Raw genomic sequence first — 16624 nt, forward strand, 5'->3', positions numbered from 1 at the left:
GGAAGTAAGGTCCAATGGTCTCAACAGAATTTACTTCCAAGCAAGTTGTTCAGGATTGTCACCTTAGGCTGCAATCCTAAACACGTTATATCAGACTAAACTCCACTGGAACTCAATGGGCTTACTCCCAAGAAAATATACATATGATTGTGCCTTACACCACACAGATAACTTTAGCTGGATTTGGGACATGCAATATGAATGGTGTGTATAATTGGAAATACTGTAAAATCTTGAAATAGTCACCATAAAATTTTACTTTACAACTATTGTCATTTGTCATTTTCTTCCAATAAAAGTTTCAGATTACCCCCCCCAAAAAAAACTCCCCACCCCCACTAAAAGTAGATGCTTTGAACAAAACCATTAAATTGGTTTAAAATACTTCAAAATCCCCCTGCTCTTTATCTTGCTCTTAAACAACCTCATTGTTTTGCAAGCTAGTGCTCCCAGCCTCAGTGAAATCAGTGTGTGCTTCATATTAGCTCAGGACTCCAGCTACTTTAAATGGTCAAATGGTGCATGTTATGATTCACACAGAGCATCATGCTTGCTTTTGTGCTTGAAAACTCTAGGCACAATACACAGGGAAACTGTGCATGATCTCAGTTCATTTCAGTGGGGCCGAGTGGGGCCTGAGTGGTGGGTAGGGACTACTTGGTGGGCTGTTAGCATTCCCTGTTAAATCGGTACGGTGCAAAACAATGTCCAGCACTGTCTGCTGATCCCACATTTCACTGCAGTGTGCACTAGGGAGAATGAATGTGAAAAAACTTATGACTTTTAATATTCCAGCCCTTTAAACGCTATGGAAGCTTTGGCCTTGGACTGTGCACCTTTCAAACCGATGAAAGCAATGGGGGAAACTTATCAAAGCTCAGTATATTTTGTAGAATATGCTTCAGATTTTGCCTGCAAAAGTAAACTCTGCTTTTATCTGATTCTCTCGACTCAGATGAACAATGAGGAATTTGATTCACTTGTATGCACAATGAGAAACTTCACTGGAGTCAGTCAAAGTGACGGCAGGGGACACAAGTATGAGTTTTTGAGAACAGAAGGGAAGTAAGTTATGAGTTGGGCATGTCAAGACAATCAGCTGCAAGCACGCCTCAACTGCATTCTTGGCATTGTGAAATAATCCTTCAGATCTCAGTCCAGAGGCAGTAGAGCACAAAACAATCCATATATAGGATTGTAATACAATGGGAGTGGGCAGTTATAGAAGTGGCATTGCTGGTACTATTCCCATGCTGGATAATTTGTGTCCTATTGCGTGGGGAGGCGGAGGGCTCACATAACAACTGGCAGTTCCAAGGCAAATACGTGTCCGTGTACACGCCTTTGAATTTCACCATCTTCCCACATCACCAAGTTAATCTGAAACAGCTTTCCCTAACCCAGTGCCCACCAGATATTTTGGACGACAACACTCATCAGCCTCCACCAGCATAGCTGATTTGGAGTCCTACCTTGTGGCAAAGTGGGAAGACTTCTTATGGAGGTGTTGGTGGTAATACTTGACAAGAGGCTTCCCCAAGCTTTGTCTTAGGAAGAGTCAGTTCCAGCTCTCAGCGAGTCCCCTCTTTGCAGGCAGAGCATTGGTGTTAGAGTTGCTATATCAAATGGCTATGTGGTGAGGATGGAATTGCATCACTTTTTATTATTGATAGCATGGACACTAGGAAACAGCCAACTGCTGAAAGCCCTCCAGCTTACAACAGCTTTGCCAGTGGGGGAAATAAATCATTTCCCTAGCAGCAGTCTGTTGCCTTTTTAAGTTCTGGGTAAATGCAGTATCTGTCTCTGAACAGGAAGCATTTCCTTTGCTTTTGTTGACTACAAACTGATCATCTAGACAGGACCTAAATTAATCTTGCTGGCCATTTACCATGTTAGATTTGTGTCCATTTGCAAAACTAGCATGAGTTTTTCTAGCACATATCTCACTGTCAAAGCAAAATATAAGCACAACTGTTTGTCCCGTGATGATATAAAAAGAGTTTCTGCTTACAACAGATGTATAGCAAGCTATTGATGCTGTGGTACCATATGCAATCCAGCTTGCTAGAGCAAAAGCAGCAGAACTTTTGTGATTAGCTAACAGAAACTTGAATATTGTTTTAATCATTTAAACTTCAATAATTCATTAAACTTTAAGCAGCAGGTCTCTCTGGTCAGGTTTTATTAGCATGCTTCCAAATGAAATAAATTCTAATCAGTGTCTCTTGAGGGAGGCGAGATGGAGTTTGTTGCGTTCAGAGACACAGCTCAGTTTGCGATGGCATATAAAATCCTTGCACGCTGAGTATGTCCAAGTAGTAAAAAGCTTTCATCAAAAAAGGTGGCAGGGAGAAAAATCTTGACTCATTTTCTTCAGGGTCTCATTACATATAAAGTCTCAGATTCCTATGCTGTTCTTCAGCTGCTGTTACATGACATTTTCAAAAAGCTGTAAGGATCTCATGATATTGTCATCCTGAAAGCAATGAGAAAATAAACCATGCATATTTATATTGCATACACAAACAGCTCTGCCAGGCCTGGAGGACCGGTAGAGATGGCTTTCCCCCCGAAGATCCATAAATAAACCTTAAGTTGACTATGGACGAGTCCATGTTGTGGCCTGCAAGCAGCAATGGAACAAGGCAGTAAGCCTTGAGGTTGCACAACTATCCCAAATTTGCATAGAATCTAAATTGTCAACTGGATCCTAGTCATTTAAATCATCATTTGCAATTAATCAAGTTCATTTCATCAAACTATAAGCTAAATGCCATTTCCCATTTCATATACTTACTGTAAATATATATGAATCAGTTTGTTGAACTAAAAACTATGTATAGACCTGCGCCATTGCTTGACTTGAAGTTGCTGCCTTTACGTTTAAATATATATTATATACCAGGGTGAGGAACTTCAAGTTGGGGGGGGGAGCAAATATGGCCCCCCAGCCCTCCCTGTATGATTTTCAGGATTCTATCCAGCCAACACCTCCCCTTAGGCCACACAACTGTTTACACACCACTGCAGTTCTTTGGCTTGGATGGAATGTTCCTTTGAACTGTAATAAAGCCCCTTGCTTGCCTGGGTGGAGAGAGATGGGACTGTGGAATACCATTCTGGTGACCTGGGAATGCCTCCCCACCCCAATCATTCAACTGAAGTTTAGGTCAGAGAGAGAGAGGTAACAAAAATGGAAATGGCCTTTCTGTACTGTAAATGCATAGTTACCGTATTTTTTGTCCCATAGGACGCTCCGTCCCATAGGACGCACCTAGGTTTTTTTTTGGGGGGGGGGAATAAAGGACATCTTTTTTTCCTTTATTCCCCCCCCCAAACCAGGTCGAGGAACAGCGGTATGACGGCGCTGCACCTCCCCGCTGTCCCCCGAGCTTGTGGGGCTGGCCGATTTCTGCCCGGCGCACGGGGCGCTCTGCTTCAGAGCACCCCTCGCACTGGGCGGCAGGCTGCTATCCCCAGCGTGGGGAGCCCTGCGGGAACTCCCGCAGGGCTCCAGACGCTGCGGATGTCTGCCCGGCGTGCTGGGCGGTCGGCTTCAGGGCGCCCCACGCGCTGGGCGACAGGCTGCTATCCGCAGCCTAGGGAGCCCTGCGGGAACTCCTGCGGGCTCCCCAGGCTTGCTGATAGCTTTCTGAAGCCTGGAGAGCAAGAGGGGTCGGTGCGCACCGACCCCTCTCGCTCTTCAAGCTTCAGCGAAAGCCTGTATTCGCCCCATAGGACGCACACAGATTTCCCCTTCATTTTTGGAGGGGAAAAAGTGCGTCCTATAGGGCGAAAAATACGGTAAGTCCCTGGAAAATAATAGAAACATGTTTAAATGAGTGCAAATGTACCAGTGTCTATGGCCAAAACCAATTTCCATATGAAATAGCTCTGAATGCTATGATTTTTTTCCTATTTTATACATGTTTTTTATGCAAACTTGCATATCTCCCAGTGCTATATACTGCCAGCCCTCTGTTGTTGTGTTTTTTTTTGCATTCAAGGCCCTGCTTCTGGACTGTGATACACTATAAACAACTTGGGCTGCAATGCAGACGCAAATGCCAGCATGAGAACTTTGCTTTGACCTGTGAGAGTCTTCATTAGTACATTAGGAGTCAATTAGGATTGACTGCTCTCATTCCCTTTCCAAGATGAGGTACCTTCTCTCCTACTGAAGACTTCTTAATTTATAAGCATATTATTATGGCGTATTATTCCAAATGACATTAACCTACTGTGACCATGGTGATCCAAATATGCATATCCAATTAATATAGTAATATAAAATAGAATCTACAAGCAAACTAAGTGCAGAGTATGGAGCGGGTCGCAGTGGCTCTCTAGAGTTTTAGGCAGTGGACATATCTCTGGTCTACCTGGAAATGCCGGGGATTGAACTAGGGGCCTTTTGCATGCAAAGCAGATGCTGTACCACTGAGATATGGCCCTCCTATAGTTTACCTTCCCTGTGGCACTTCCCATTACATCTATGTGTAATGTTGAATTAAAGAACAGGGGAGCAGGGGAGCAATCAATATTCCACTAAAGTCAATTAGTTTCAGTGGAGCTGGATGGTATTCCAGATGTCTAATTTTAATCCTCTTTCTAAAAGCCATGTGTTCATTTATTTCACGTTTATCTTGAGCTTACAAAAATACTTATATTTTCAAAATTTCAGAGACATAAGAACCACATAAGCTACTTTTTCTAGTTCACCCCCCAGTTTGCACAAATACAATCTTCAGTACAGAAGATATCTAGGCAGCTGCCACTAGTTCCAACTTATGCCTATTTTAAAACCATTTTGGGGTCAAACACTGGGGTTCCGATTGATTTGCTGTACTTTGCATGAGTAGCTTCCGTACAGAACTGTTCAAAATCCATAGCAACCTCTTTACTAGCACTAATCAAAATGTCACAGTGTGTGTGAACAAGCCTTCAGGTTCTGCATAATTCTTCACTGAGCAAAGAATTCAGTGAAGTGCAGGTTGGGTAAAGCCTGGTGTCAAAAGCCATAAATACTTGAGATAGATTGTTAAAAGGAAACAGTTACAGACTCAGTTAGATTAGGATCTCATGAGTGCTGTGCAGGTTTCCGGTTGCACTTAGGGCTTTCTAGGCATGGGACAAGCTAATTGTGGATGAGCCCTTAGGAATGCTGAGGCAATTGCACTCACACCATTTCCATTTTTGAGAGTATAAGGTATCATGCCTTGTTTTACATTGGAACCTTCCACCAACTTTTAGTTTTGCCATGGTTGCAGTCTTTTCTTCATATAGAAACTAAAATGCAGCAGCTACTGCTTTCAGGAATCATCTGGAAATTGTGATTTCAGATGAGCAGAGAGATGGAAATTTGGGGAGTTGTTTCTCACTTCTAGGTTAGTAAATATATAGCTATAGCTATAGCTATCTCAATCTCTACCTGTATATCATCCTAACACATGGAGAATGTGTGCAATAAGTGAAGGTCTACAGAATGGCTAAGAGAGCCTTGCTACTCTTAGTGTGAAATAATAAATACACCCACAAGGGGATAAATCCCACTAGACCTTTTTCTAAGTATGCATAAGATTGTACTCTCAGTTGCACAGACAGTTGAGAACATGACTTGGACATATCCGGATAATACAGATATATGGCGTTCTCTGTGCACATGTACGCAATCCCTTTATCTCCAAACTGCAACTGTATGTGCAGCCCCATTGTATGCAATATGTGCGCTGTGTCTTCCCTGTTCTTTCTACCAGTGGTGAAGTGCAGCAAAGAATCCTGAACTTCATAAGGAAGTTCAGCCATAATGGCCCAATCAAAACCTGATGTCCTGGAGCTCTCAGCTTTTGGTTGAAGTGAAATCTGAGCTTTCTGGCATGAGACAATCTCTTGGTTAGCTTTACTATGAAAGTAAGTCTTACCTCCTGACATGACTCAATAAACTCATCCAGAGTAACGACACCATCCTTATTTTTATCCATTTTCTGCAATACAGAAAAATACAAACTCTTTGAGTTCATAGCACTACTGCATTTACAAAGTGCAGTATAATATAGCACTGATAGGATTCATATACATCTATGTGGTTTTGCAGATTTAAACAGATTCCACTGCCCAGAAACAAAATGACTGAAAATATAGTAGGTATGAGTTCAAACATAAGGGAGATATATGTGCACTAACAAATGGAAATTTACCTGGAAAAAAACTTCTACGTGCTGCCTTGGAGCGTCATCTTTCAGCACTGGGTAGGTGTATTTGCCCATCATATCATAAATTGCCTTTACTATATCCATCATTTCCTGGAATTGTGACAATCAAAGCACAAGGGAGACATCAAACAGGGCTCTGGCAATGAGTTGACTCACTAACATTTCTAGTATTAACCTTCAACAAAGAGAATGCAGCTAGTTTGTGGGCATCACCCTTATTCTGTGTTTTTTTTTGAAAGCCCACACACAAAGGAATAGTGTTGCTGTGCTTTAGATCTAAATACCTATGAATATAACATATTCTGAAATCTAAAATACACAGAGTTTTCCACTCCTTAACCTCCCTCAAGGAAAAAATTATGCTTGGTAGCTATGCATTCTATGGATTTTTATTATTATTATTAACCTGGGAGCAAATTTGCTCTGCAAATGCCATCTGGTAGACCTGGTGAATATATCTGAGAGTTTCAATAGCTTTAAAAAAGTAGTTTCCATTTGTGGACCTCTGTATAAAGTGAAATTAGGCTAATGAACACCCCTCTCCCTGACTGCTTATCTATCTATCTATCTATCTATCTATCTATCTATCTATCTATCATCTATCTATCTATCTATCTATCTATCTATCTATCTCTGCAGTTTCTTGTATACACACATTACTTTTTAATGACTGTAAAGTGTGCTTTTCCACCAGTCTTTTCTAATGTAATACTAAAGGCAAGCTGGCTTAATTTACCAAATTATCTTCATGCATTTTACTGTGGTGGCCATGACTGTGCACCTCCTTGAATCCGATTGTAATTGAAATAAAAATAAAAATGGTCCAGGAGACCTTATAAACTTAGTTGGTCTATAAGGTGTTACTGGACCATTTGTTCTTTTTTAATTTTGACTGCGTCAGACCAACATGACTACCTACCTAAATCTGATTGTAATTGTTTGTTTCTATTGTTTAAATAGAGATGGCTAGATAATCTCTTGAATAGTTCAATTTGAATGCAGTATATTACATACATTAAGCAAGAATCTACACTAGCATTTGAGTAGAGGGGTCTGGCTTTGACTGATTTTGTAAAGGAATCACAATTTTCTAGGCTGTTCTTGCAGATTGCTGATGTCTCATTCACCACCATGATCAAATTCGACTAAGGTATCTGGCTTCTTTGATGTATGTAGCAAGCCTTATGAACCTTAGACTGTTCCATTTCAAAGAAACACAAACACTTCCTGGCACAGCTTGTGGTTCAAAAGAGATAATTAGTTCATGTAATTTGTTGAACATATTGAGGGAGGTTGTTGTCATGAAATCGGCGAAGTTGTTAAGGACTAAAATGGCCAAGTTGGCATATGGTGTACCATGTGCTGTTAATTTATCTGTGAGACTCATTATTACTGTGGCCACAAATGTGTTGTGAACTTGTTCCCTGCTTTCATCTTCTTCCAAGGAAACTGGTTGGCGAGATCTAAGTCAGACATTTTGTTCTCTCAAAGTCTTGTCTCTGGCACGGTATGTCCAACAATTGCATTACTTCCTGTTTTCTTATTCCTCCTGTTAGTTTGCTAATGTCATATAGATGTGTTCTCTTTGAGATTCAACCAAAATTAAAGTGCTTCAGTTTTACCTAGAGAGTTATATATTATAATTGAATTTGTTGTAACTCCTGGGGTCTAGGGTGAGGGTCCAGGTAGATTTTTTTAAAAATAATAAGATAATAGAAAATACCTATTATTTAACATGTATCAAAAGCCAACTCATAATTATTTTTTCCTTTAAATAAGATGTATGAGTGTGAGTTGGCTCTGGCTCAGAGCCAGCAATAGTTGAATAGGCAGCACATGCTGACCTGGGCTGGGGTGTTTTCAGTCTGTCATGCCAAGGTTGAATTACTGTATTTTTTGCTCTATAAGGCTCACTTTTTCTCTCCTAAAAAGTAAGGGGAAATGTGTGTGCGTCTTATGGAGCGAATGCAGGCTGCGCAGCTATCCCAGAAGCCAGAACAGCAAGAGGAATTGCTGCTTTCACTGCGCAGCGATCCCTCTTGCTGTTCTGGCTTCTGAGATTCAGAATATTATTTTTTTCTTGTTTTCCTCCTCCAAAAACAGTCTTGTGGTCTGGTGCGTCTTATAGGGCGAAAAATACGTATGTTTTAAGATGAGCAGCTGAACAGCATTTTCCAACCCTCCATTTTCATTTCCTTTAAAACGCTCTGACTCACCTCCTTGTTTATATAGCCATCTTTATTTATGTCATACAGATTAAATGTCCATCGTAGCTTTTCGTGAACTGTTCCTCTCAAAAGAATGGATAGTGCCATCACAAAATCCTTTTGACAGAAGAATACAAATATATTTTAATTGGGGCAGAAAGTTTTCTCCAAGTCTCTGTATAGAAGTGTGTGTCTTATAATATGTTGCCTTATTATAACATTCCCTTCTCTGCAATAACATTTATTTACACCATTAACCATCCCTTCATTAATCCTAAGGATACAGCGATGTGACTTGATGATTCTGCCTACCAGCCAAGTCTCAGTGCCTAGTTCCATACCTCCCCCACATACATTTTTATCATTTTTCTTATCTTCATTCCAGGGAAGAGTTTTGTTCCAAAGTGGACTCTTCTCAGCTCCTGTCCACTTTCCCTCAACAATAAGTTTAAAAGTTGTCCTGCTACCTTTTTATTTTAAGCACCAACAGTCTGGTTTCACTCTGGTTCAAGTGGAGTCTGTCCTTTTTGCATAGGCCCAGCTTATCCCAGATTTCCCCCAGTGCCTAACAAATCCAAAACCTGCTACCTGACACTGTCTCATCAACACATTGAAACTACAAATTTGCGATAGAGAAAGCTACCTTCTAGCGTCTGGCTTTCAACATGCTACCTAGCAACCTAAATTTTGCTTCCAGGATCTTTCAACCATATTACCCCATATCTTTGGTGCCAACCTTTTCACTTCCATGGGGCTTGCATGGGGATGGGCTGTATCAAGAATGAGAAGACAACATGTACTGGATCAATTTCTGTTGGTTACATTTAGTACAAGCTGCCAGGCCTACAACACTTTTCTTCAGAGACAAGGAAAAGAAAAGGTTTGGAAACTATGATGTCCAGTAAGATGATAGACAATAATAATCAGAACAAACTATTATTCCGTTACCTCAAATTTCACAGATCCATTCTGTGCTGTATCAAATGCATTAAAGAGATAATGGGCATACATACTAGCATCTGAAATAAAACACAGTAAGAGGATGTATTGTTAAAGAAATTTAAATAAGCATATGTACAGCTGAGCTTAATGTTCTCCTGGTTAATTTTTCAACTTGAAAGTAGTGATTTGAGAGGGGACACACCCAACCTCTTAAATCCTAGCTTTCTCATACCTGCTCACTACTGTTCACAGCCTCTTCTCCCTTTGCTGCTGCTTCTGCTATCTTTCCCCCATACACTATTTCATTATTTCCCACATAATGCCAGCCAGTTAGAGATCAGATATCTAGCCAGATTTGGCTCTTTGTTTATGTTTCAGTCACTAAACAGAATATGAAGCCAATTTGAGAGAGAGAACAATGTTTCCAATGCATATGGCTGACCATAGCCAATCAAGGCTCACAAAACTATTCACAAACCCTTTACAACTATCCTCTCCAAAATCACTGAGATAGACACTTCTGATTCTAATTAAATTATTTTTATAAGCATATGTAAACTACAGTCCTACATGCAAGTATTCTGACATTATCCAAAATGATATTCAAAATTATACAACAACCATATCATGAGCATTTTAAAATCACATGCAGAGTCAGTTTTGGTTCAATACTTTAATGTACTGGAGGTGCCTGTCAGCCCTGCATTCCAACGCCTCTATAGGGAGATCAGTTTTCTTAAGCTGATGTGCATCATTTTTGTGTGACTCATCATTTCTGAAATTTGAGCTACACTTCATAGATGGAATGCTCTCCACTCACCCCCATGTGGGAAAAACTGTGCATAGATCTGTTTGAACGTCTCTTCATTAACAGCTCCACTAGGACATTCCTGTTGGAGAAAAAAAATGAGTAAAAAACAGTTAAGATTTCATTTGCAATTCTGCCTGTTCCCAGACACAGCATTCATATCCTTATACTGTACCTCTGTGCACGTTCTGTACAGGATGTATGCTAGCACCCAAGCAATCTCTTGTGGTACTTTCAATCACTCCTGTCCCCTGCCTTCTATCAATAAGCAATGACTTTTGTGGTTACCAGACACTAAAAAATTAAGTGGAAGGGGGTTCGTTACATAATTCACTCTACTGCACATATCTGGAGCAGATGAAAATATCTGGAGATTTTCATCTGGAGAAGATGAAAAAAATTAATTTGTCCATGAAACACAAGATTGTAGAGACTGCTGTGAGTTTGACCCCCCCCCCACCTCAGGCAACAAACTTCAATTTGATTTCCATCAAATGAAAACTACAAGAATCAAGGGAAGTTGGGCTGTCTGACTATACCAGGGGTAGCCAATGCAGTTCTCTCCAGATATTGTCAGGCAACTCTGAGAACAGGACTCTGGACTAGATTAATTTTTTTACATTCTTATGTTAACTCCCATCAACTCCTTTCAGCATGGCAAATGGTCAAGGATGATGGGAGTGGCTGTCCAACAACATCTGGAGTGCATTACATTGGCTACTCCTGGAATGTACATTTTGATGTTTCCCAAATTACCTCCATGCCTCTGTTAACAGGATTCTGAGTGCAGTCAACAAGTGGTTACTGTTACCTTTATGCTCTTCTACTGGCTGCTAGAACAAAAATGCTGAACTTGGTCTGATTTAGCAAAGTGACTTGCTTTTTCTTCTCTTATTGGTGTGCCAATATTAATTATGACCCAGTTTATTCAGTTCTCTAGATGGAATGCTAGGGAGAATGCTGTATGGCTGGGCTTTCAGTGCCATAATGCAATCAGTCTCACTGACTCAGGATAAAGTACCACATATACGTCCCAGAATTGACCACTGATTCAATGCTATTGTTAGGTTACGATACTTTAGATGTGGATTTAATGGTCTTACAAGGATCCACCTCATTAGATGGTAATGCATAGTACTGCACTTTAAACTGAGGTAAGCCAGCCCTGCTTACACTTCTGCTTATTCTGCTGAGTGGGCCTGGGCTTCTGCCCCAAGGTCCTGCGCTAACCAACAGTACCACCAATGAAACTTGAATATTTTCGTTTATCATTTCTCTTTGCATTTCTTTTATGCTATCCTTTTTTTAAAAAATTATTTTTATTGAGTTTCTCTTAAGAAAGAAAAAAAAGAAAAAGATCAAAAAGAAAAGGAAAAAACAAATCAACAGATTAATAAGCAATATCCGTACATAACGCAGGAATGACATTCATTACCGTTTTTGTCCTTTTCCTTAAAACATTATATTTTTAAATATTTAAACCTTTTCCCTACACCTCCCTTGACCTCCTACCCTCCCGTTTTCGGGTTTCTTAATAAGAAGTTCTTTCTTTTTTCTGCAGCTATTAATTTTAATTTTAATTTTATGCTATCCTTATTCCATTGCTACTACATCCAGGTGGATGAGCTCTAATGCAGTCAAAGAAAACTTTTATTATTATTATAAGCCTGAATATCTAGGGAGCAGCATTCAAAAGCAGCATTTTATCGTTCAGATATTTAAATATCTTTAGGGCAAAAGATGCTTAAATAGAAGGGAATGAAAAGAATGAATGAGAATTAAAGTTAATCCCTCACTTGGAGGCACCACAAGTGCTGACAATAACAATAGTAAAAATTGAAGCGCTGAGGAGTGAAAGAGAGGCTTTTGAACAAGCAGACAATGAGCCCAATCCCACTGAAGCTAAGCACCCATGAAGCTAAGCTAAGTCCCATTGGTTTTCCTGGGAGACTTAAGGGCACACTTAGCCAGAATAAATCAACAAATACTTTTCAGAACAGAAACAGGAGAGAATATTTATTTTGTGACATCACTGGTTCATCATATATGAACCAACATATAAAAATAAAGGAACTTAGCCATTCAGAATCTGGGGTGAAATTAAACCCCAATATTAGTCATATAGATCTACCCACATATGCAGAGTTGGAGGGAGAGGTTTAACATACAGACAACATAGGGGCTGATCCTGATCTAGCATGATGGATATGGAGACAATCATTTGCCTCAATTGCAGGCCTGGTCAGAATCGGGTCACTTACACCTCCCCCATCCACAAGGATAGAGGCTTCCACACTGGCCACCCCCCCCCAAAGCTTTCAGTTAATTATGGAACTCTGTCCCATGTGTTTGTCCCTCAGATACAGGAAAAAAGAATGTCAGTATTGATAGCAAAATCAGAAGTAATTCAATCGGACTCAGCCCTAGATAAGTGAGTATAGGGCTGCAGCCTAAGTGACCCAGTCATCTTTCCTTTGTATTGATAGCCCAGAAACCGTGTGTGTGCATGTGCCATTATGGAACAAAGATAGATGCTGATCTGTTATCTTGTCACAGTCTGCAGCTTGAAGTTGTTCTACCATGTTCTAATTAATATTCTCACTTGTTACGATAATATTAATTAGATCTGGTTAATTGATTAATTAAATTAATGAGATCTGGCTCCTCCCAGATTTTGCTGGTTCAGCAGACTTTATAGGAATATTTGCCACTAGAGGCCCTACCGCAGCGGTAGCCAATGTGGCACCCTCCACACGTTTTGGACTTGTACTTCGATCAGCCCCAGGCCACCTGGACAAAGACCAGGGATGTTGGAAATGTAGGACAGGTTTCAACTAACTAGCCCCACTAGCAGAAGCCCATGAAAGAATTTCTGCTAGTGCAACAGGGCTTTCTTCTATCTGCTCCCAGCAGCAGCAGCAGCCGAAATTGACTGGGGTTGGTAGTGTCAGGAGATTCCCCAGAAAGAGGAGAGGTGGTATTGTTCCATATCCCAAGCTAAAAATTGCCATAGCACTATGTTGAATTTATCCCATAGTCCACAACATTCCTGATATGATAGTATCACTGTCATGCATGCACAACTAAAATGTTTGATGTTCTCCCTACATCATTTTTAAAATCATTTTTTATAGTTCACTATGATCTCTGGCAATATTTTGAACAAAACCTTCTGGAACAGTATAAAAAGGCAATCTGGCCATTGATCATCTAGTTTCAGCTTTCTGTGACTGGGCTGCTTTCAGATGCATCTGCTAATTCCAATTCATTTGTACCTAAAATGATCACAATTTTGTCTCATAAGACCCAATAATGCTCACGAGACTTCATTAGTAGGGGAGAATAACTTAATATGGCTGACTTGCCAGGCTTATTTCTTGTGAAACAAAGCAGGTATGCCCCTTAGTTTGATTTATACTGGAGGCTGCATAGCTATTTAAGACTTGCTTATGAAGACTTTGATGAATCTTCTGTCTGGTTAACACACAATGCATTAACATAACTTTTTTAAAAAGTGTATACACAAAAAATAATTGGGGTATTCCAGTACTCTTCCATCATTCCATAGTTTAAGCATTCACAGAATTGGGATATCAAAGCTTATGATGAAAACACGTCCCTTTATTTTGGCTTTTATTGTGAAATAACTAATGGCTACTGGATACCTCCCATTTATTTCAATGGACTCAACAACTTGAAGCCAGTTCCTCTTACCAATTCACTCTTACCTATGCCTGCTTCAAACGCAGTAGTATTTACTTGGAAATTGCCATTCTTTGTTGTTCATGCACTTTGTACAAGGGATCGACATGAGAAGTGTGGAGGAAGAAGTGGCCTGGTTGGCACACAATGCAAAATCATGGTTTATTAAACTAAGGTTTATTAACTTTAGTTTAGCACTATGTGTGAGCCCTGCCTAGAATGTAATTATGCTTTATTTGCTACCAACCATGACCAAAAGCTATGGTTTGTTATTTGCTCACAAGTCTTAGTTTTTTAAAAACTATGTATTGGCATTTTTTGAAAACCCAGACCAAGGGTTTGTTTTGTCTTAGTCATTATTGGTTTGACACCCTGTCCCAGATGCTGATAAGCCTGTGTGTAACCCTTTATCAAGAAATTGTATTGCAAGAGAATAAAAAAATGAAAGACTTGCATACTCTCCTCTTAATGTGCTTATTCTCTCTTTCACCAGTTTCGATTTTTGGTGTGGAGCCTGTTCTCTGGCCTCAGCAATCAGTGTTTTCCTTGAATGAACTGTTTTTGACTATGTGGCCCTTGGCTGGTCCCACACAGACCATGAATTTTAAAACAAAACAAAACACAATTACACTGCATGGCTTTCTTGGCTTGTCTGCAGATCTCCATTAAAGTGCACACCAATTTTTTTTAGCAGCGTTCTGCTACATGATAAAAAGTCAAACTAGGTATATATCTACCCCTTCACTTATTACAATTTTCTCTCCCTTTCCTTTCCTGCCAAAACTAAGACCGTGAGCTGCTTGAAGCACCACCTACACATGTCTTGATTTGCTTATTTTACTTTTCCACATATATATCCCACCTTATTTCCCAGGAGCTCAGGGGCATACATGATGCCTCATCACCTTCTCGTTTTTTATTCACAACAGTAGTTTGTGAGACAAGAGGTCAGTCACTAAGCTTTATGGTTAGGAGGCTATTGAGTGTTGAATAAATGGCAGATACTGTGAAGTTTTTCTGATCTTTCTTTTTAATTAAAGGAAGTATAGGGTTTTAGGTTTTCCTTTGCTTCTATGCTTTGTGTCCCTCCAGCCCATGTCAGATGACTGATTTAGTTTATCCAAAGTTAGAGGCATTGCACAGTGCATGTATCATTTAAGTCCCATGGCCTTGAATTCAATTCAGCAATTCAATAGTGGAAAGGCACACGATAGAGCATTTTAAAGGGACTTCCATCTCTCAAAGAGATATCTATTAATGTACTCTGATCTTTTCATATATGAATGCTGTTGACCTATTAAAGATAACAGGCCCAGTAATAATTCCTGCAGTACATGACCCTTTCAATCAGATTGTTAACTTTGCAGCAAGACGCAAAGAGAAGAGGCACTGTATGCGACATAAAAACTAGAGAGAAATGTGTTCTCAAAAAATATCAATTTTATCAGTGCCCATTTTTGCCCCAGCAGTCAAATCATTTTGGTAACAAATTTGAGGTTTATATCATTTGAATTACTACTTTGGTGGGAGTGGGCATGTTATTGGTTTACCATGTATTAAGATCTGGATCTACCTTGCCACTGGAAAGCTTTGGAAAATGAAGCATGGCAAAACAAATCCTTACTGTAAGAAAAATCAGGATCTGGATGTGTTAATCAGTCACATGATGACCACAACTCAATCTACTTCTCATCAAATAAAAGTGGTATATAAAAGAGCTGGTCTTTTGTTTTCAGTTTCTGGTTATATTAATTCATTTCCGACAGTTCAGTTCTCAAGAGTTCTGTGCTAAGGCAGATATGTGATTAGATGGCAATGTCCGAGACTGGCAGGGCTCTGATGAGTGTGTGTTGGAGGCAAGGGGGCTGGAGAGGGGGACAGGGATTTATGGGGTCCAGTGCCACCCATGAAGCAGGAGCCAGGGCAGGGGGAAGAAGAAGGGGTAGAGCTTTCAGGGATGAACAGGGGGGCTGCAGGTGGAGAAAGAGGCTGATCAGGTGAGGGGGACAGGTGAATCCCTGCCATCCCCTGTCCCACTGTCTCCTAGAACCTGGAGGAACTTGATGAGGGAAGAGCAGCAACGACTTCCATGCAGGAGAAGTCCTAGATTGCATACATGCAATCCGTCACATACAAGCAATCCTCTGTTTGCACAGGGGTTGCATTTCAGGCTTCCGTGCATGTCTGTGTGGGCCCACAGAAAGTGTTCTGTCCTGTACCTGTTCTGCCCTTTTAGTGACATAAAAAAAAAAAAGCACCTTCCAGATTTGGTGCTGTGCATGCATGCAAGATTTTATGTAAATCAGTCATTTGCTGTATAAGCTCATGGTCCCACTGTTGCTGCAATTGCTCTGTAGGGCCCAGACCTGTGGACAGCTGCCTAGAAGCTAGAAGCATGTGTGTAACCGGAACACTGTGAGAGCTACTGTAAGTGCTTATTTTGTTGATAAAGAGTTAACTATTAGGCGTGTGCCTTCCTTCGAGGGGCAAGCCAGGACAAGTCATACTCAGAATAGATCCAGTGAAAATAATGGGCTTAATTACCTTAAGTCCATTTTTTAATTTATTTCCTCTGAGAATGTCTTAGGGTTCATTCACACTTCACTTGTTTGTCCCCTGCCTAGAAAGCATGGGTCCAAGAAGCTGCAGTATTGCGGGATAGAGGTTTAATCCTTTCCTTCTCTGGTCCCAGTGAAAATTGCCTCTGCCTCCAAACTCCTATTACTCCTGCACCCAATACAAATAGCAGC

General features: G+C 40.4%; 1 protein-coding gene across 12 annotated transcripts in view; it reads right to left on the reverse strand.

The window, feature by feature from the left end:
- Window positions 1–2168: 2168 nt before the first annotated feature.
- KCNIP1 (potassium voltage-gated channel interacting protein 1) overlaps window positions 2169–16624 on the reverse strand; it is a 536992-nt gene continuing 522536 nt past the window's right edge. For all 12 annotated transcript variants that reach the window (XM_083431001.1, XM_083431002.1, XM_083430993.1 and 9 more), the window contains 6 exons: window positions 10185–10254; window positions 9371–9441; window positions 8432–8539; window positions 6201–6305; window positions 5925–5987; window positions 2169–2479 (listed from right to left, as the gene is read on the reverse strand). In XM_083431001.1, the coding sequence (XP_083287127.1) occupies window positions 2432–2479; window positions 5925–5987; window positions 6201–6305; window positions 8432–8539; window positions 9371–9441; window positions 10185–10254 (465 nt within the window). In that variant the 3' untranslated portion in view covers window positions 2169–2431. The remainder of the gene's footprint in view (window positions 2480–5924; window positions 5988–6200; window positions 6306–8431; window positions 8540–9370; window positions 9442–10184; window positions 10255–16624) is intronic.

The sequence above is a fragment of the Podarcis tiliguerta genome (genome assembly GCF_965153285.1).
Source record: "Podarcis tiliguerta genome assembly, chromosome: 2".
NCBI lineage: Eukaryota > Metazoa > Chordata > Lepidosauria > Squamata > Lacertidae > Podarcis > Podarcis tiliguerta.